Source organism: Silurus meridionalis, chromosome 19 (genome assembly GCF_014805685.1).
Source record: "Silurus meridionalis isolate SWU-2019-XX chromosome 19, ASM1480568v1, whole genome shotgun sequence".
Taxonomy (NCBI): domain Eukaryota; kingdom Metazoa; phylum Chordata; class Actinopteri; order Siluriformes; family Siluridae; genus Silurus; species Silurus meridionalis.
Genome location: NC_060902.1, coordinates 13,667,231 through 13,688,841, shown reverse-complemented (window position 1 = coordinate 13,688,841; position 21,611 = coordinate 13,667,231). Strand labels below are relative to the sequence as shown.

Below are 21,611 nucleotides of genomic sequence, written 5' to 3'. Positions count from 1 at the left end.
TGTTCTTGCATACTGTGGTGTTTAATGAAATCTAACAGCAGCCTGGCTTCATAATAGCAGTTAAATAGCTAAATAAAGAAAGGGAAAACATTACCAAAGATATTTATGTGACAATACTGAAACAGCTTGAAGCAAAAAAAAAAAAAAAAAAATATATATATATATATATATATATATATATATATATATATATATATATATATATATATATATATATATATATATATATATTGGACATGTTTAACCCCAATCAACATGCTCTATAGATTCTACGCTAACACATTCCACACAGACACACGCACAGACACACACACACCTACGCATCTGCTGCTCCTCTATGCATTAACATAAACTGGATTCAAGTTCCACCGTAAATACCTTATATGGACAAAAGTTTGTCGACACCTTACCATAAAATATGTATATGTGTTTTTTAAATACCATTCCACATTTAATCCTAATTTGCTGTTATAATAACCTTCACTTTACTGATTTTGAAATGTGTGCTTGTAGAGATGCAGTCAGCATGAAAAATTCAATAGGGTTGAGTTCTATAGCAGGAGATCTTCCACTCCAACCCACTTCAAACCAGAGGGGGAAGATATATACAAACACAGCAGGGAAAGGAGAAGTGAAGGAGAGTGGAGGTTCGGGTGGGTACTTTAAATGTTGGTACTATGGTGAAGGGAGCGAGTTAGCTGATATGATGAAGAGGAGAAAGCTAGATATGTTGTGTGTTCAGGAGACCAAGTGCAAAGGGAGTAAGACCAGGAACATTGGAGGTGGGTTTAAACTGTTCTTTCATGGTGTGGATGGAAAGAGAAATGGTGTAGGAGTGATACTGAAGGAAGAGTACAATAAGAGTGTAGTGGAGGTAAAGAGAGTTTCTGATAGAGTGATGAATGTGAACGATTGGTGATTGGGGCAGACTTTAATGAGCATGTAGGTGAAGGGAACAGAGGTGATGAAGAGGTGATGGGTAGGTATGGCCTTAAGGAGAGGATTGTGGAAGGGTAGATTTTGCTGAAAGGATGAACATTGCAGTGGTGAACACTTATTTTAGGAAGAAAGAGGAGCATATGGTGATGTATAAGAGTGGAGAAAGGTGCACACAGGAAGAGTACATTCTATGCAGGAGATGCAACCTAAAAGAGATTGGGAACTGTAAGGGGTTGGCAAGGGACAGTGTAGCTAGACAGCATTGGATGGTGGTCTGTATAATGGCTTTGGTGAAGAATAAGAAGAGGAGGAGAGTGAGGACTGTGAAGTAAAGTTTGCAGTAGGAATGGCAGACTGGTTCAAGGTGAAGGTAGGACTGCATCAAGGATCGGCTCTGAGCCCTGTCCTGTTTGCAGCGGTGATGGACAGATTGAAGGACGAGCTAATGTGATCTTTGCGGATGATATTGTGATTAGTGGTGAGAGTAGGGAGCATTTTCAGAAGAGCCTGGAGAGGTGGAGATATGTGCTGGAGAGAAGGGGAATGAAAGTCAGTACGAATAAGACAGAGTACGTGTGTGAATGAGAGGGAGGGCAGTGGAGGGGTGCGGTTGCAGGGAGAAGAGGTGGAGAAGGTGAAGGAGTTCAGATACCTGGGGTCAACAGTGCAAAGTAATGGAGAGTGTGTTAGAGAAGTGAAGAAAAGAGTGCTGGCAGGTTGGAGTAGGTGGAGAAAGGGAGAGTGAAAGGGAAAGTTTATAGGACAGTGGTGAGACCTGTGATGTTGTATGGTTTAGAGACAGTGGCATTGAGTAAAAGACAGGAAGTGGAGCTGGAGGTAGCAGAGCTGAAGATGCTGAGATTTTTATTGGGAGTGATGAGGATGGACAGGATTAGAAATAAGTTTATTAGAGGGACATTTTGTGGACAAAGCGAGAGATGGTTTGGACATGTGCAGAGGAGGGACATGGGGTATATTGGTAGAAGAATGCTGAGGATGGAGTCGCTAGGAAGGAGGAAAAGAGAAAGACCAAGGAGAAATCCTTTTTTAAAATGTATAGAAAGGGACCCCCTGACTGCTGCTTTCCCTGCATCTAATTTAGTTTCAAATTCAGTGTCTAGGCTTCAGCTGGACGTCTTGTTCTTGCTAACACTGCATGCTATCCATGGCTAAACTAAAGAAAAGTGTGCGATCGGATTTTTCCTGCCGCACACAAGACCTTGCTTGAGGTTTAGAACTGTAATCACTAACATAGGGATTTTGTCTTCATGTGGGTGTTCAGCCTTTAGCCAGAGATCAGCTGGTTGGAGGTCAAGACGTTTCGGTTACGTTTACTCTTTCATAGCGAGGTCCAAGGACAGTTCATGATGAATATTACGTATATTTCCCGCTAGGTTCTTTCAGAGCTTGGCTTCGGGGAGGTTGCGCTCGCGTGGGTGGCTTGTGCAGGCTTAATGCACACCTTGATAACTTGATGAAAATAAAGTAGGCTTCATTTGTTGCCTTATTCAGTGATGGTTTCATGAACGATAGATTGTTATATGCTCCTTTATTGAATGGTGCAAGGTGTGTGTGTGTGTGTGTGTGTGTGTGTGTGTGTGTGTGTGTGTGTGTGTGTGTGTGCGCACTGTTCAGGGGAATCAAGTACGTGTTAAAAACCCTGAAACTAATGCTTCATTGCTGGTATCCAAGCATGGTGCCCCCTCATCTCTCAGCCCACCTTTTCACTCATTCTGTCTCTGAGTCAAGGCCAGTGTGTCAGTTCTCAGCACTTTTACTTTGCTCCTGAACTCTGCTGCTCCCATCTGCAGCTTCAAACTCCTATTTATCTGACAAGCACCTGCCATATTCATCTAAGTGAAAAGCTAGCTGATTTTGGCTCAGCACACTGTGTGCTGCACGAGGCAAGCTGTGATTTGTGTGTGTGTGTGTGTGTGTGTGTGTGTGTGTGTGTGTGTGTGATATTAGTCAAGACATTTGTTAAATGTTGCTGACTGAAATCTATACGTAGTGTGTAAAATCTCAATGTGATTCACTGAGTGAGGATCTGGAAAATTCTCTTTTCAGTTGTTTGAATTGTGTGATCAAACAAATAAATTAATAATGTGCACAACATTGTAAATATAACACATAATTAAGTATAAGGTACAAATCCAATTAAGATCAAGAAGATCTAAGAAAAAAATTCTGAATAAAAGTCTCTTTATATGGAAATGTTTTAATACTAAATGATTTTTAACACCAACACTAATAAGCACTAATAAGTCTCTATACCATTCACACCTAATAGCAAATAGAAATCAAATCTCAACAGATCTTTTTGTATTTGAATTCAAATTGGGTGTTCAGATAGAGTTTTGCCTCACTATTAATTCACCCTGGGCAGCAGGATGAATAAATGTATAAATCGATGTATAATGCATTTCATTACCTGCTATATTGCCGCTGCTTTTAAAGGGCCTCGATCGTTACGCTAGTGCTGTATAATCTGGTTTTACCTTCGACATGCTCTCATGCTAATTCATACTGACGTGGAGCTTGAGATCTGCCCTCGTTTTATTATAATTATCTGTACATCAGGAGTCAATACTTTTTCTTTCCCTGTCTATGCTAGTCTGCTCGGTGTATTATTTTAGCCGCAGTACTCTGCAGCTCTTAACTATGTCCCGATAGACCCCCAAAACAACAATAACAGAAGAAAAAAAATATAAATAAAATCCTGTGTGCTTGAAGGAGTTCGGTTCTTCTCACTGAGTGCACAGATGTAACCCTTTCTCAGTGCTGAAAAATAGCAACTGACAACTGTGTCTTCGAGAAGTGCTACATGTAAACACCCACAGAGGGAGGTCTGCTAAGCCCAAACGTCTTAAGTGGCAAAGGTGGGGAATGAGGTTAGAGAACCATTTCTCCCACTAATTCCAAGCTGTTTTTCACATTTGCAAACTTCATACTTTGTGGGTGGTTCAAGTTTTTCTTGTTGTTAATCTGCCTCTTTGGGCTTGGTTCATGTGTGTGTGTTTGTGTGTGTGTGAGTGTGTTTAGAGATTGCTGTAATCCCCATGTGTAATCAGAGAAGTACACAGACACAACAGAGTAGGTGAGGAAAAGGCTTGTGTACAGAAAAACTCAACCCATCCTGAGGGGCCTGACTGAAAGATAAGACAGACCTGAGTTTTCACATGCATAGATAACACCCTCTGACCTTGTGGATGGTGCGTGTGTAGTTTTTGTTTAGTTGTGCTTCTGTTCTGATGTGTTACTGATGTACAGCCTAGTAAAATCCCTGCTGACTTCTAGAAATAAATCTAACAGCAATAATCCTTGAACATCCCATAGATATAGAGAAAGACGGCACTTCCACTACACGCACTGCAGCAGACGTATAGCACAACATTTGCATAGATCATAAACCATCCAAATTGCGCTCATTCGTCTTGAGATTTTCGAGCGACCCGAATTGTTCTCGGAGCACGAGAACGACGAGACCCCTATACCCCGCTGAATGCCTTCGCCGATCAATTCTCCACACTAGATAATGCTAAGACTCTTCTTCACCTGGATGGAGGCTCCTGAGTATGTTCTTTTGTCATGCTGTGATTCAGAAATCTTTCTGTTCTCCTTGGACTACAGAAAAAGGATGGACCCAAGGGTTCAAATGTGAGAGTCTTTCTCAAGGAGGCTCAAGAGCTACAGTTCTGATCATTTATCATTCATCATTTAGAGGCAACGCTCACAAGTACAACTTTGTTTTGTTTGACTTGTGAAATATTGAATACGATCGAATATTAACTCGAAAAGTTTGGGTTTTCTTTTACAAAAAAAGTCACACACTTTTCATGGGAATTTAAACACTTCTGCCTCTTGGACTCCATACATTTCTTACACATGTAAACATGATTTTATTGATTTATTTACATATGATTTTTCTGTGCACCTGCAATTTTTTTCAGTTTCCCCTACATAAATGACTTCTTTTCACCTGTGATATATTCCACATATTCTAACTGAAAAATTTTTTTACTGTTTATTTTTATGATTCAGTTATTTTCCCCACCTGATTAATTTTTCATGATTCACCAAGTTTTTAATGTTTGTTTTCTTTTTTTTTTTTTTTTTGTACATGTTATTTTTCCACATGCAGCTTCAATCATAAATTAGTCATGTTTTATGTGTTGTGTAATTTCAGGTCATTGAATAATGCAACTTTATATAGTACTTGTATAATCACATATGTGAAATTTCTGTAAAGTCTATAACTGTCTAATATTAATACCGTATTTTCCGGACTATAAGTCACTAATTTTTTCCCACTCTTTAAACCAATTCAGCGGCTAATTTATGGCTTTTTCCTGGGTTTTTCCCGGTTTCACAAGCCCCATAACATTAGACCAATGAAATTGCGGAACGGGTTCAGGTGAACCAATGAAACTCTTTATATTAAATCAGATGCGCTCCCACTGAATCGGGCCGCACCACATCATAAATATGGATGATGTTCCTCTGACGTTTGATCTGCCGCTCACTCGGACTGTTAACAGGAAATGTGAATCATTCGTCACGCTGAAAACAACCGGGCATGAAAAAACACACTTCACCTGTGTTCTGAGCTGCACGGCATCGGGAGAAAAGCTTCACCGATGGTGATTTTTAAACGCACGACGATGCCAAAAAAAAACTCCCGAGAGAAATAGTTGTGAAAGGAAGGAGGAAGACAGTGAACAATGACTTTCTTGGTAGGCTACTGTTTAGATACAAGCCGTGTAACAGACACTGTCTTTCGTTAAAGCCTGTGTAAAGTTCATTAGATTCAGTGTAGGCTTATAGACAGGTGCGGCTTATTTATGTTCAAAATAAAAATCTTTTTTAAATTCAGTGGGTGCGCTTAATAGTCCGGAAATTACGGTAGTACAAAAGATGATGGTACAAAGCTAGAGCTCACTCACCCAAAATGGAGACGCTCTCCTGGCGTGTTCAGGCGTACTGATTGGAGAAATGATCCGGTCTTGCCAGTGCAAATTATTGGTGGAAAACCCTCGCTGGTGGTGACTAAGATTGTGATGGTGCTTGTGATGGGAATTGGCCTTGACAACAATCTGGGGGGAAAAAAACAAATTACAATTCAGCCTACAAAAACACTATGAGCCTTGCGAAGAGGCAATATTACATTAAGAACTGACCGAATCTAATTTAGAAGGAGAGTCATGAGACCTGTAACCTCATTCAAAATAAGACATCACTAGCAAGCGAGAGTGTCAGCACAAAAGAACTCCAAGAAACCAGATACCAAAGAAAGACCCATCTTTCCACACCTGTTTTATTGCCCATGCTGTTATTTTTCACAGTGTTGTTCCATGTCAGGTTTACAAAGCAATTCAGGCTTGTCATGAGAACACCTGTGTCCAAGAGAGAGCTTATCAAGCCAGCAGTGGGGTTCCTACTCAAAGGTTCAATCGGCATGACAAATCACAGTCATGCCTCCGCTAGCCAGCACATACAGTATGTCGGGGCAATTCATTCAGAATGTTGAACTGGACTGGCAAAATATCACCATGGAAAGAAAAACAGTCAAGAAAATATTACGGTTGCTGGTAACCTGCTCGTTATAGGTTTAGAAGCCGATCGCGTGGACATGTGCTCGAGCCTGGGTGTATCAGTGACAATTGTCAGTGTTTGTTGCAGCAGTTTTGAATCACACTGCTATTTTTTTTTTCAGATTGAGTCAGAAAATTAGTCACTACGTCAGTCCTGTTGCTATGGATAACTGTTTTATAGATGAATACTGACAGTGATGATGTCATAGCAGTCAAAGTGATAAACTCACAATTCACATAAACAAGCTGGAATACAAAACAAAATTGAAAGCATCCATGGTTTTATATGTAAAAATGAAAATCTGCACACATTCTTATAGACATTCAGCTCGTCTTAAGCCTGAGAGCAATATCATAAATAATTGTAAGTGTTTCCTTTAATTTATATTCAATTTACCATTTAGAGTAGACCTTATTTGGTACAATTGTTAATATCATAGACTGAATGTGTAGATGGCAAGAGCTACTTTTGTATGTCTTGTGAAATTTGGACCTGAATGTACAGAATTCAATGTAGACAGTCACTTGTTCAAATTAGTTGAAAGAATGATGCAACATTAGTTACTAACTACTAACCTTTTACATTTGGAACAATGAAAACAGCAAAAAAACATTTTAATCTAATAAAATCCTAGTCTACAATATTTGGACTAATTATATCTCTTTAGTATAAAAGATTCTATACAAAGTAATTGGGAAAGAGAGTAAACATACCATGTCTACCGATACTTTCTTTGGTTTTTATCTCAGTTGGATGTGACTGTAATGGCTCAGGAGATAAAATGCAGGATGATTGCAAGAGAGGATGGGAGGAAGGACGAAAGACAGGCAACAATGGATTATGAAGGGCTGATCTCTTCTTCTTCACCCTGGCTCATCAACATTTTATTCCTAACTCCTGCTGATGAGACGGAGATCAAGGAAGAAGGTGTCACCAAGAAGAGGAATTTGGACTACAGGCTGCAGGTTGAATAATGTTTTTTTGTTTTAGTGATAAAAGTTTACTGGCAGGGCTGGGACATTAGACTTGATTTCAAAGCTGTGTTTAAATCTTGAATAAGACTTACTCTAAAAAAAAAAAAGAAAGAAAAGAAAAAACTTTTCTTCCCTGGGAAGCCTTAATCTCTGGAGGTTTCTCAGTTCCCAAACCCTTCATTCATCTATAGTAACCACTTTATCCTGGTTCAAGTCACACAGGATTGGAAGCCAGGATCCACAATCGTCTAATCTTAGGATTATACCCTGGGCCTGAGGTTCCGTGCCCTGGGAGTGCCATCTACAGCACACTAACTTACTCCTGTTATATTAAATAAAAATTAAATGCAATGTTTTTACTAACAAAGGAGTTACCACCCCAAAGTTTAGTACTCTCTCAAAACATTATGTCTGGAACCATTGATCCATTAAATGTCATGGAATGTCATGGAACAAGCTAGTTCCTGGTATCACTGCCTCTATAGCAGCTTTCAGCCCTCACTCCTCCCAAAATCTTGAGTTTACTAAGAGTATACTATACTAAGAGTAAACTAATACACTATACAGACAAAAGTACTGGGACACCTGACCTTTCCAGCCATTTGAGGTTCTCTCCTAAACTGTTTCCACAAAACTATAGGCATACAAATAAATAAATAAATAAATAAATAAATAAATAAATAAATAAATAAATAAATAAATAAATAAATAACGTGTTCTAGCTTGACAATGAACCCATGCACAAAGTGAGTTTCATGAAGATATGGTTTACATGGGTGGGGGTGGAAGATCTCAGAGTAACTACACCTCCTCAACTTACATTAGTACCTGAATTTACTAACACCCTAGTGGGTGAATGAGCACAAAATCTCCACAAGCACACTTTAAAATCTAGTAGGTCATATTCCTTAAAGAGTGGAAGAAGAGCAAATGGGGACTAAATGTGGATAGGATGTTCAAAAAAGGCATGACCAGGTCACCACAAACTTTTGTCCATATAGTGCACATTTATTATAATAAATGTGAACCTAGGATTCGGCCTCGCAGCTGGGAAGAATAATCAACGCCTTTTGACCAATCAGATTGAAGAATTCAGCAGCACTGATTTATTGAATTTTGAAATGTGTTCATATATTTTTATAGCGACAGCATTATATGCAGTTACGTTTAATACATTACTAATACATTACAAATATAAATACATCTTATACATCACTTTTATATAGATCATTAACACAAAGCCAGCTCTCATACTCTCGCCTGTGCCAGATGTAAAAGAGACAGAGTGACACAATGTTCATCCAATTATGATCTCATTTTGGCTCATACCAGCATAGACCTTGAGAAAATTCTGTTCAGACAATATCTCATAACAATGGCAGCAACAGCACTGGAACTTGACTTCCAGCAGAATGACTAACAAAAGGATTTATATTGCTGGCAGGCCGACAACAGAGAATATTGCTGGCAGAAAAGTAAGCTAGAAGAAGTATGATGTGCTGTAGGATGCCTCAGATGGTGGAGAGTATGTACCATATAGATTGACACAAAGACATACAGACACGTTCAGTGAGTGTGAATTAGCTGCCCTGAACAGGTGCCCTGAACTCCAGAAAAAACCCACCCTGGCCTTGTCTCCGATGGCCATCTGGTCATCTTTAGGCCCACAGCTTCGCCAAAGACATCTGAAGATGTTTGCTTCTTAAGAAAACTGATGTCACATTCAATACAACAAGAGCCTTTCCCATACCAGAACAGGTTTACTAAAAATTCAAGGTACATTTGTGAGAATGTGAGGATTCATCTAACTAACTATTCGTCTGTAGAATCTTTAGAAGCTGCTGCGTAGCTTTAAGAGAGTTGTTTGGGCAAGAACTACTGAGAAGTCTCTTTTGCCTTATTTCTCAAAACAGAAAACGGCAGCAAGCAACCTGGAAAGCTATGGGATTATTTCTAACCTGAGCCCATGATGGGACCAGGGACCCTGAGGCTACATGGCTGAAACGATCCTTAACAGGGAACCATGTCACCTTATTTTCTTTATCTGGTCACCACTGCCTTTTAGTCGCACATGAATATTTGAACAACAAATAAATAAAAAGTGCAAGCAATACAAGGCACCGAACAAGAAATTCTAAGAGACTCGTTGGAGATGGATGAAAGATGCTGAAGAGAAACACAGTCCCAGTGGTTGATCCGTTTCTGTTCCAATGCAACATACTAATATCTAGTGAACTCGTGGCAGAACTGAAATCCCCACAGCGAGGCTGCTCCCATATGCCTCCCAACTCCCTTTTATTCTTTTCTTTTTATTTCATTTCTGGTCCTAAGCATCAAATAACTAAAGAAACAACAGGCTTATATTTTTTTTCCCTCTGTTCCAAGCCTGATGGAACTCATCTCAATTTACTTCATTCGATTTGGTTGCACTTCGGCGTTTTTTCTGTTATTTTCGTGTACTTTAGTGTAGACACGTTTCATAGAAATCCGCACATGCATTTTATATTCAATCTGAAATACAGTAATAGCCAAATTATGACGAAGAGCAGGGTCACGAACCGATATGCATAGTTTACCCATATTCTACAACCACTTGTGTTTTTGGTGTATATTTTTGATATTTGTTGGGCACATCCTTAAAACAAAAACGCTGTCTAATTAGCCATTTCTTTGTCTGAGGTGACTAGAAATATAATTAACTATCAATCATTTGTTCTTTAACTCAGGGACACTGCTTGATTCTGGTCGGCAGTGTTGTGCTAGTTACTAAGAAATAGTAACTAGTTACTTCATTTAAAAAGTAACTCCGTTACTTTGTTGATTACTTGCACCAAAAAGTAATGCGTTACTGTTAAAAGTAACTTTTTAGTTACTTTTTTAAAGAACCTTCTTAAATGTTCCCATTAATGCCCTTTTATGTGTTATGGTCTACAAACACAAAACTGACTTAAACACAGAGTAATTTATAAACACTATTTTATTAAAGTCAGACCAGCACAAACTGAATATATCACAAGGATTTCTGAAATAAATAACAAAACAAGCTGAATAATATATTCACAATCAAAAACTAAAGTGGCTTCTGCTGTTGTGTTGAGCTCTTAAAAATGTTCCTTTCACAGCTGAAGTATGAAAACTATCCACAATGTAGAACAGAACACTGGGTTAGCTTCTAGCTTCTAGCTTCTAGCATGGAGTTCCTGGAGCAGCTTCAACAGATTGGAGTTGCTGTTTATCGCAGTAGATACGAGCTTCGAACCAGAAAGACACAGCTTACATTTAACTAAAAGTTTTTGTCTTTATACTCAACTAAAGTGAAATAATGAGCATATTTCCACTTTGAGAAACTCGTCTTGCTCTCGCCTCGACTCCCCATTACTGCCGCACAGACCTGAATAAACGGAGACACGCCCACAGCGCGTCTTCTTCCTGTTTACAGTGGTTCATCCACTAATCCTACAATGCGTCTCTGCTGTGAACAGGTTAGGCTGTAGGCTACACTTCAGCCTAAATTAATTCATTTAAGAAAGTAACGGGTAACGCACCATACGGTAACGGTAACGAAGTTACTTTATTTACGTTACAGTATTAGTTACTGTCAAAAGTAACTGCGTTACAGTAACGCATTACTGCTCAACACTGCTGGTCAGAGCATCAACTTCTAAGGTTTTGTGGTGAGAAAAATAAGAATGACACCGAGCTAGTTTACTGTGAAGTATAAAGATTCCACACTGCACTCTTCAGTGAATATCTAATCAGTGGCTTGAATTAGATAATATTATCATGAGACCAACAAATCAGCCAAGAGAACAATTTGTGTTAGGGAGCCATACATGGCCTTTTACGCTCATTATCCTGCTCTAATCCCAAAGCCCATTTAGGACATTGGTTTGGATGTGTATATCTGTGTGTGTTTGTGGATGTCCTTCAGCAGCCTGGCACAGATTCTTTCTAAATGTCTGCACAGAAGGGAGGGGACATATAAGGGGTTAGGGACATGGTGAGGGGAGCGCATGTCCTCCTCCCCGGAGAAGTCTTAGTCCTTTCTTGCAGTTTTATCCTTTTTTCGGTCACTTTAGATTCAGGAATAGTCCCAAGGCCAACGGGAAGGTCGTTTGCATGAACCAGGTACACATCAACGCAGATGTGTTCTGGGTTTTTCAAAGGGGAATCAGATTTATAATCACGAGGACAGATTTACCTGTCATCGTCAAGCCAGGAAAAAGAAGGGTTTTGACTCTGCACCAGGAGATAACACACAACATGTGACCTTGATTTTAGACAACAGCAATGAAAACTCTTTCATCCCCATGAATGTTTTCCTCGGTGTAGGATGTTACACAACTTGCGAAGGCAAAATACAAAATCACGGCACAAATATACAAAACATTTTTTTAATATGGAGCATCAAAACAGAATATTCCCGTGAATGTATAGAAGCAATTATGGTGTAACATCGGTATAACAAATGTTTATTCATTAAAAATCATTTGTCGGTGGATTTATGATTTTTTTTCATATCTGAGTAAAGAAAGGACGTAGTGAATAAATGTGTGTTGCATTTAAAGTGTTTTAATGTCGACTCTTTTATATTTATTTATTTTAAAAATAAATATTTAATTATATTTTATATATATATATATATATATATATATATATATATATATATATATATATATATATATATATATAATTTTTTTTAAGGCTGCATTAATTGCACGTTAATAAAATTAAGGTCTTTAGAAGAAATTTCTGTTAATGCGTTTTATATATAATTATGTAATTATATTTACATTTTATTTTATTGTTTTATTAATTTTTGCATGCGTGTGTGTGTGTGTTTTAAATGCTTCTGAGTGTAGTTAGAAACACACTTCTGAAGTTACATCTGAAGTCTGCTATCAGTTTCGCTATATCAGTATGGTTGCACAACCTCCTCACTTCACCTCAAATACAAGCCCTAAGTTAGTAATGTGGCAACTTTCTGTTCTGGACCATACGAATGGATTAGAATTGATAAGAATGACATGAAGATGAAAATGTCAAATTTAAAGGCATTGTCACAGAGCAGTCATGATGAAACATGGTCTGATTACTCATACGCTATGGTCGCGAATTACGGTTGCATCGGCATGTGCTTTCCAGTGGATTTACTCGGATAAGCATGAGCAAATGTGTCTAGGAGTGACTATTGTCTGGAGATTGAATTTGCACATTTACATAATACAATTAGATTACGCCGTTTGGTGTTTTGCCCAGAGTTAAACGTATGCTAAAAGCTCTCCGATCAAATTAAAATGCCTTTTTCACGAAAGTGAATGATCAGATGTATACTTGTGTGTGAGAGAAAAGAGAGAGAGAGAAAGAAAGAAAGAAAGAAAGAAAGAAAGAAAGAAAGAAAGAAAGAAAGAAAGAAAGAAAGAAAGAAAGAAAGAAAGAAACTCAGATCCACTGAACCTGAATGAATCATCTGATAACCAGTTGTTGTTGTTTTTTTTCAAACTGATAATGCTGGAGCACAATTCATTATTGCTGTAGTGCCGCATCATGCAGGTGGCACAAACACATTACCTGGGTGGCAAGATTAACTTAATCGGTGTCAATTATTCTCTGCACTTTATAATTGCCATGTGCAGTGCTGGTGAGAAATTTAATCCCGAGCCTTGTGATTCCTTAATTCAAAAGCACGATCCATCTGATTAAAAAGGGAACTAAAAAAAGCTAGTGCTATAGGAGAGATGCCTACATCACATATATTACTTCATTTTTTTAAACCGCCTACAGACTTCAAATATAAATGTTTGGTGATTTTCTTCCCGTTTTTCCCCCACAGGCAATGTTCTGTAATGGAATTTGCAATTAAATATGAGGGATCTGTATTGGAATTTAATGCTCGAGAGATTCTACGAGGATGAAGAGATGAGGACGATACAGACTGTAATTTTTATTTATTTCTTACTTTGATTTATCACCAGGATGGAATGAGCTTTTTTTAAATTTCCTGCAGACTCACCTGGTTTATACGGGAAGGATGTGGGTGTCTGATGATGACCAGTTTAACAATCGTCCTCCAGACCTGCGTGTCGATGCTCCTCTGAGCAGTCACCACAAACTGTATGGGCTCGGACGGGCTGGTTACGTCTTGCTCGGCGTAAAGAGAGCCGTCGGGACGAACGCTGAATTTGGGGTCGCTGCTCTCGAAGCTGATCCGCTCATTCAGATGACAAGCCTCGAACTTCACTAAACAGAATAAACGAGCAGAGGGAATTATTAGGGGGATATATATTTTTCTTAAATTCTGGCAAATTATAAATACTTATTGCATCAAGTAAAACAGCAGATGGCCTTCTAAACGATATAAAACTAGAACATTTGGTCTTCATTGCTGCAAAACACACTCAGAACTGTATGACAGAATTTGACAGACTTTGTCTGTTTGGAAGAAAAACTTGGCAGTGAGTCAGTCTTTTCAAATAAAAAAAATCAACAGAAAAAAAGATTAACTGCTGGTTTCTTCAATTTGTGCTTTAAAAAATTAAACATCACACAGCCTAGCTATCTATGGTATATCTTGGCAAGACCATGACTTGAAAGGACCATGAGAAGACCACTACTTGGATGCCGAAATAAAGCATCTTTATGTATTTTGCTGTGTCATATTTCAATAATGAAATGTATGAAACAATACACAATGTCAGACTTCCTAACCACCGTTCCTAATGTCATAGATTTGCCATGTGCTCGTGTCTTGGTGTCTATTTTAGTCTTGCCGTCGGTTACTTCCTCCACTGTGTGCACCTGTTCTGCTCGTCTGTGTATATCTGGCTGGTTCTTTGTTTTGTCTCGTCCATTGATATTGGATGCTTTTTGTTTTTCTGGTTTTGACCTTCACCTTTGTGCTGGGCTAGTTCCAGAACTCTGGCTGCCTGTATTTCATTCTCGGCGATGAACAACGATTATGGCTCATGGATAACATTCAGAAAACATATGCTGAGTTTATGTTCTGCCTCCCAGTCATTTACACCCACTTACATCCAAGAAGCCACAAGCCATGTCCAGAAACATATAGTACAGGGAACATACATATGTACACGCAGCTGTCAAAACACAGCAACAAAAAATATTGGAAAAGTGAAAGAGAGAAAGAGAGAGAGAGAGAGAGAGAGAGAGAGAGAGAGAGAGAGAGAGAGAGAGAGAGAGCAATAAGTAGGACTCTCTATGAAGAACATATTGACAATAGCATAACCCTGTCCCCCAAACCAACAACATCAGAAGAAAACACACACACACACACACACACACACACACACACACACACACACACACACACACACATATATATATATATATATATATATATATATATATATATATATATATATATATATATATATATATAAAACACAAGCAGAAGATGCCTTACATAAAACATTTTTCAGCTTCCCAGTGCTAGCTACAGAAAACACAAGCTGAGCTGAAAGCTGAGTTCTGCTGCATTAACATGCATCTTAAAGGATAAAATTATTCAAAATCCCCCCAAAATTCTGCAGTTTAAAAACATTCACCCCCTCAGTGCACAGGAACTACTTCCTTCATTGACGGCATGTGTTCCTCTCACAAACACCTGGTAAAAAGAATGGCGCTTTATTTATGTTACTTATGTACCGGGATCAAGTCCAAATGCACTCTGAAATTGCTATACCACAGAAGACATCAATTTTAGTTTGAAGAATCACAGACACAATCATATAGTCCCACCGAAATTGTGTAAGAAGAAAGAACACGCAGCTTTGATTACGAGGAGGTGGCCATTTGTTTCAGCCGTCACCTATAACTTGGTCAAACAGCTAATCGAGTGAGTCATTGCTCTAGCCGGAAAATATAGAATCATTGAGAGTCTCCCACTGTTTGAAAATTGGGCTGAATCGTAAAGTGCCCTGATGCTTGGTTGATGGATAAAGATGATGCTATACCAGCAAAGGAGAACGCTTTTTTATAGCTTCTCATCTAATTCATTTAAAAGTTTCATTAACAGACCACTCGATTAAAATGCTAGAAACATTTACTCTGTACAGGTACTAAAGGTATGATTCGTCTTTCAATTCTGCCTGGAAATAAATGCAGTGGAAGACCGACGTTATTTCCAAGAGAGCCTTTCTCCAGTGGAAGCGATGCATGAAATATGATCGCAAGTGGTCACTGGAGATGTATTCCTAATCACCCGCCTGCTTGTGATCCCATCATCCATGACGCATGTTAATGTTATGTGAACGGGGGCTTCTTTCGCATGCATCTCAACCAGAAGTAAATTTCTGGCATTATAAAGTCTGGTTAAAGGTCATTTTGCACTCATATTTTTTAGATCCTAAACCAACTTGATGTCAGCGAGACCATCTGGACATGGTTAGAAAGCAACCTAAATAAAATCCATTATAGATGTAGATGGTAAGGTCAGAATTTGGCAACCAAAGAAATGAATCCATGGAGGCAAAATGCATTGTCAGTAGTGCAGGTTACTGCTGGTCTAATGGGAACATTTTTTGGCACATTTTTGGCCTGATACCAATAGAGCATCATTTAAATCTCACAGCTTTTTTGATTAAGTCAAGTCAAGTTTAATTCTATAGCGCTTTTCACAACAGACATTGTTTAAAAGCAGTTTTACAGAATTGAACAGTTAAGGTGAATGGTGTGCATTTATCCCTGATGAGCAGCCATGGCGACTGTGGCAAGGAAAAACTCCCTTAGATGTTATGAGGAAAAAACCTTGAGAGGAACCAGACTCAAAAGGGGAACCCATCCTCATTTGGGTGACATCAAGAGTGTGATTGTAGTCTTTAAAAAATACAGAACACTGGAGAGTGAGAACTAACATGAGCACTGGAATGTAAAATTATGAGTAATGTTCTTTCTACAGTCTTATACAGTCATTGTGGTTATAAAACTAGGAGCTACTGAGCAACTCATTGAAAAGCTCAACATTTGCGATCATCACAGAGCAACACCAACTTCTCCATGCCAGAGCCTCTCAAGAAGGTCCAGTGTCCAAACTCCACATGAAGTGGGATCCAATTGGCACATGTGTCCCTTAATGGCCACAAGTCACCATTCTTATAAAGGATACTTCCTGTATGATTATGTGCCATGGCACAGAGTCAACTCAAACTGGCTTCACTAATATAATAATGGGTACAGTGACAATGAAAATCTGGGACTACTGTCAATATCTCTGTCATATCCATACCAAGTCATTTTTATACATATATTTTATACTTTATAGTTTTAATATTACTATTTTCAATTTGTATTTGTACATTCTTCAGTACTGGACAGTGGTAAAAAGCATTTCTGCTTAGCAACCATTCATTCCTAATAAAGTTGTGGTGAGTGCGCACACATTCTTCATTTCATTTTTTTCCTGGTCGGTTTTGGATTTATAGACCACCTGCTCAGCATCCACACAACGGAAGGTGAGATACATTACGCATATATGCGCACTGGGAAAAGATGCAGAATTTACTACACAAGAAACGTACATTCCATTCGCACGTCTCAGGCAAAAGCCAAATTCAGCATTCTTGCTTTAGGAGAGACAGAAGCATTGTTTGTGCGAATAAAATATTCATTGACTTCCATGGAATCTCTGCTACAGGCCAAAAGCAGCCTAGATAATTTGAAGTTTCCTCTCACTTTTCTACATTAAAGAGAACAGCTAGTTTTAAAGAGTTTATATAACTCATGCTGATAGAGACCAAAAAACTAAGTGATTCTGTACATCACCCATCAGACATTTCTACACTATTCAGTCAAAATTAACGCAGCAATTCTTCTTTATCAAGACGTCAAACGACTGCTCAGATTGTTTCACAACAACAGCTGAATAACTGACAGACTTGATTAATCAGAGCTATATACTCGGCTGCTGCGGGGAGTAATTGCACGTATGAAAATGTTTTGCTTGTGTCTCCAAGCATGTATAATCTTCATCAGTTTCAGAGCATGTATAATTTGCATGAACGATGCAAAAACACCTTATGCTATCGTGTACGAATGCGGGAAATATTTCACAGATTCACATTACACTCTTTCAAAGTTTGTGGCGCACCAAGTCTGCTGTATTGTTCATAGCAGAATAAACGTGTGTGATATAATGATGTGCACAATAGTTTCCAGTGATATTTACTCTGATTATACTGTATTCTTAACCAAAAGCACTGACTCAGACACTGAATAGTGCATTTCCATTATGAACCATATAGTGAACATTTCCAGTCTGACCCATCCCTGTACTATACACTATTTATGTCATTTGCACTACCGTGTAGGGGGCGTTTTCATACCCAAATGTACACTTTGAGCGCATTTTAATATTATTAACCTTGAAAACATACCCAGCAATGCCAGGGGGTATTAAAAAAGAAACTAGAGTTAGCGCAGTGTCACTGAGGCTAATTAGGATTGGTTTTGCGCATGCATAAAAACGCTAAAGTACAAATATCACTAGCTTTAGACGCTCACCAGGAACATATGGATTCTTTAGCGTTTATGTCCAGCTTTAAGAATTTCTCTTAAAAGAAGAAAATCCTGCTAAATCCACATATAATGAATAAATGGAGCATGGAAGGAATGAAGACATTTGTTAAAGCCTGCTGAAATAAGTAGAACAGTTATGTAGATGATATCTTAAAAAGATTTAATATTAAATGTAAAACACACACACATACATGCACATCTGTATTACCCATTCTAACACGTAAACTATTTAATAAAAAAAAAAAATAATTGTATTATTATTTATTCAATTTTATATAATTAATTTAGTTTGTGGCAATTTAATTGATTACACAAATCAATCAATATAATAAAAAAAATATATTGCATTAATTCATTTGATTTTACTCTATTTTTTATAAAATATTATAAATATTTTATATATTATTAAACCAAGCAGGCATTATATTAAAACATTTTTCTTTATATTTACATTATTTAAATATATATATATATATATATATATATATATATATATATATATATATATATATATATATATATATATATATACACACACACACACACACACACACCTGCTTAAAATTCTTCATCACCACCTGAAATAAGGAAATGCATCAACCTGAGAAGCAGGACAGTGCTCTTCTAGAGCAGAATTTAAAGGCTCTGGTTAATGCAGGAAAGTGGGAATCTTTTGCTACTGAGTGAATGTAATATAAGTCACAAAGTTACAAAAATACATCCTTTACAATTTTTTTTACATTTCATTAGATCCCAGTCTCAGGAAAGAGTTACACATGTTCTCATCCTGCCCATGTAGATCTCCTTTTGGATCTTAGATTTTCTCTCACCTCCCAAAAACATGATTTGGGACTCAAAATTGCCCGGAGCTGTGAATGGGCATGTGAGTGGCACCCTGGGATGATTTCATACAGAGTATTTCAGGATCCACTGCAACCGCAACCAGGATAGTGCAGTTTCTAAAAAAACAAATCCAGGAGCATGCATCGTATTCCATTTAACAGCAATCCTCGTCGTTCAATTCTCCACAATAACGCATTTTTTGTGGCAGTTTTATAATAATTGTAAATGAAGCGTGCTGATAAATACATAGCTACCTAAAAAAGTTCCCTCCAACCTGTGCCGTGTTGTGGGTGTTTATAGAAAGTTTATAAAGGGATTTCAACTGTAGGGAAAAAAAAACATTCTACTTTAGCTTCGAAAGTAGAGGTAGCACTTCTCCTGGACATTTCAAAGTCTATTGGGCAGCTGTGAAAGAACTAGAAAGAGAGAAAAAGAACATGGCAGAGAAAACAGAACAGACAGCAACTCGATTCACCCTGTCTTTCACTCTCACTCTCTCATTTTCCTCTCTGTTTTTCTCCTGCTGTGCCGTCACTTTCACCTGCACAAGGAATTTAGGAAGGAGGTTGCCAGCGATTTGTTTTCTCAGCAGGAAATGAAGGTTAGCAAGTGCTTGGTTAGAAAAGGCAAAAAAAACAAAAACAACTCAGCCCTGTGTCGTTCTCATTTACGCTAACAGAGCCGCTTTGCTCATTTCGCAAAAGTGGATGTGGATATTTTGAAGCAGTTGGACTGTACAGTGGTCTGGTGTCCCAAAGGCAAGTGCTGGAATGTTCGACAGAGGCCTCAGGTCCTAAACCAGGTGCTGAGAGTGGTTGTGAGAGCAGACAATTCTGTTTAGCCAGTCAACCATCTCTCTCTCACACACACACACACACACACACACACACACACACACACACACACACACACACACACTTGTCCCTTGTGAACCAACCATTCTGACACAAGGTCTGACAATGACCGTCACGCTCAGTGAAGCAAACAGCCAGGTCGAAAGCTCTGCCTGGTTCAATGACTTGTACTTAATCACAGCATACACATGAAAATCTGTGTGCTTGTGGTTTACCGTCTGCTGGGAGCGCAAAAATAATGCATTCCATTACAACTACATCACGAATTATGGAAAGTGTTCTGGACCCTAAATAAAGGTCTTGTGCTGTCTTACAACTGTGTTTCAGATGATTCACCAAAAGTATCAACTTTTGCACACTTTCTCAGATCAGTAAAATGTTTCCTGTGATGGAAAACTCAACTGTGCAAAGATAAGATAAGATAAGATAAGATAAGATAAGATAAGATAAGATAAGATATACCTTTATCTGTCCCACAGTGGGGAAATTTCTTTGTTACAGCAGCGAAGGAAAGAAATAAAAAAAAATACACATACTATAATATACAGTATATACACAGTACAATGTATAAATACCAAAAAAGTACGTATTGCAGGTAGTAATGCACACAGGTGGTATTGCACGTATTGCAGGTAATATTGCACACAGGTAGTGTTATTACACAGTTAAACAGTAATAACAGTGTGTATTATGGTGACTGGTTTACTAGGAGCAGCTTTGATTGTAAAGTCTAATAGCAGCAGGGAGAAAAGACCTTTTGTATCGTTCCTCCAGACACTTAGGATGTAACAGTCTGTCACTGAAGGAGCTGCTCAACGATGAAACGGTTACATACAGGGGGTGAGAGAGGTTCTCCAGCAATGATGATAGTTTTGCTACCATTCTCAAAGACTTGACATATTCAGTATTACTTATTATAATTATATTCACTGAACATAACAAACCCTCTATGAACGGTTTGTGGACACCTGACCATGATATTTGTACGTATATTTGCTTTTTTAAACATCCCATCCAACATTTAGTCTCCATTTGCTCTCATAATCCCCTCCATTGTTTTAATGAGCTCCAATTCAATCGAACAAGTCGTTATTACAGTTCAGCAGTCAGTTTTACAAAAGCATCCGTGCAAGAAATCCCTTAGTAGTTTACATACCTAGTAAAAAAAAAAAAAATACAGCAGGGCACAAACTTCAGGTGCAGTGAATTCAGTTTTGGAATAATAACATACCTGTGGAGAGCTCGATTGCTCACAGAGCAGGGAATGAGAGGCAGGCGACGGGTTTTCAACAAAAGAATCGGCTCTATTTTGCCACGGTCACGTTTTCACGTTTGCTTTCTCTTTTCAGTCTTTTAGTGCTTAACACACACACACACACACACACACACACACACACACACACACACACACACACACAAAACACACTGCTCAGTGTGTCCATCTCTCCCTCTCTAGCCCACGGCTCTCATCTCGCCCCTTTTTATACTCTGTGCCGCTGAAATAGAGCACACGTATTAATAAAACTATGCACAGGTGTGTGATCCTTACCAGTCAGTTCCACTGGCTTCCCACTCCATCCGCAAGCCTCTTTTTATAAGGCAATTTTAGGGGAATTTTTATGATTGTTACTTGTACAAGATGTTCCAAATAATATGAATTCTATATACGACTGCAATAGCGTGGCTGTAGCCGTCATGTTATATAATAAATACATGATATAAACCACCAATGTCATTTCATGTTTTTTTTTTTTTTGCTTAAAAAAGTTAAATAAACTTTCGTAATTTCCGGACTATAAAGCGCACCCATATATAAGCCGCAAATTTGACAAAGATTTTTATTTTGAACATAAATAAGCCGCACCTGTGTATACAC

General features: G+C 38.3%; 1 protein-coding gene across 3 annotated transcripts in view; it reads right to left on the bottom strand.

Moving 5' to 3' along the window:
* Positions 1-21,611, bottom strand: part of cdh4 (cadherin 4, type 1, R-cadherin (retinal)) — a 412,242-nt gene that overhangs the window by 301,499 nt on the left and 89,132 nt on the right. For all 3 annotated transcript variants that reach the window (XM_046875037.1, XM_046875039.1, XM_046875038.1), the window contains 2 exons: positions 13,519-13,745; positions 5,883-6,032 (listed from right to left, as the gene is read on the bottom strand). In XM_046875037.1, the coding sequence (XP_046730993.1) occupies positions 5,883-6,032; positions 13,519-13,745 (377 nt within the window). The remainder of the gene's footprint in view (positions 1-5,882; positions 6,033-13,518; positions 13,746-21,611) is intronic.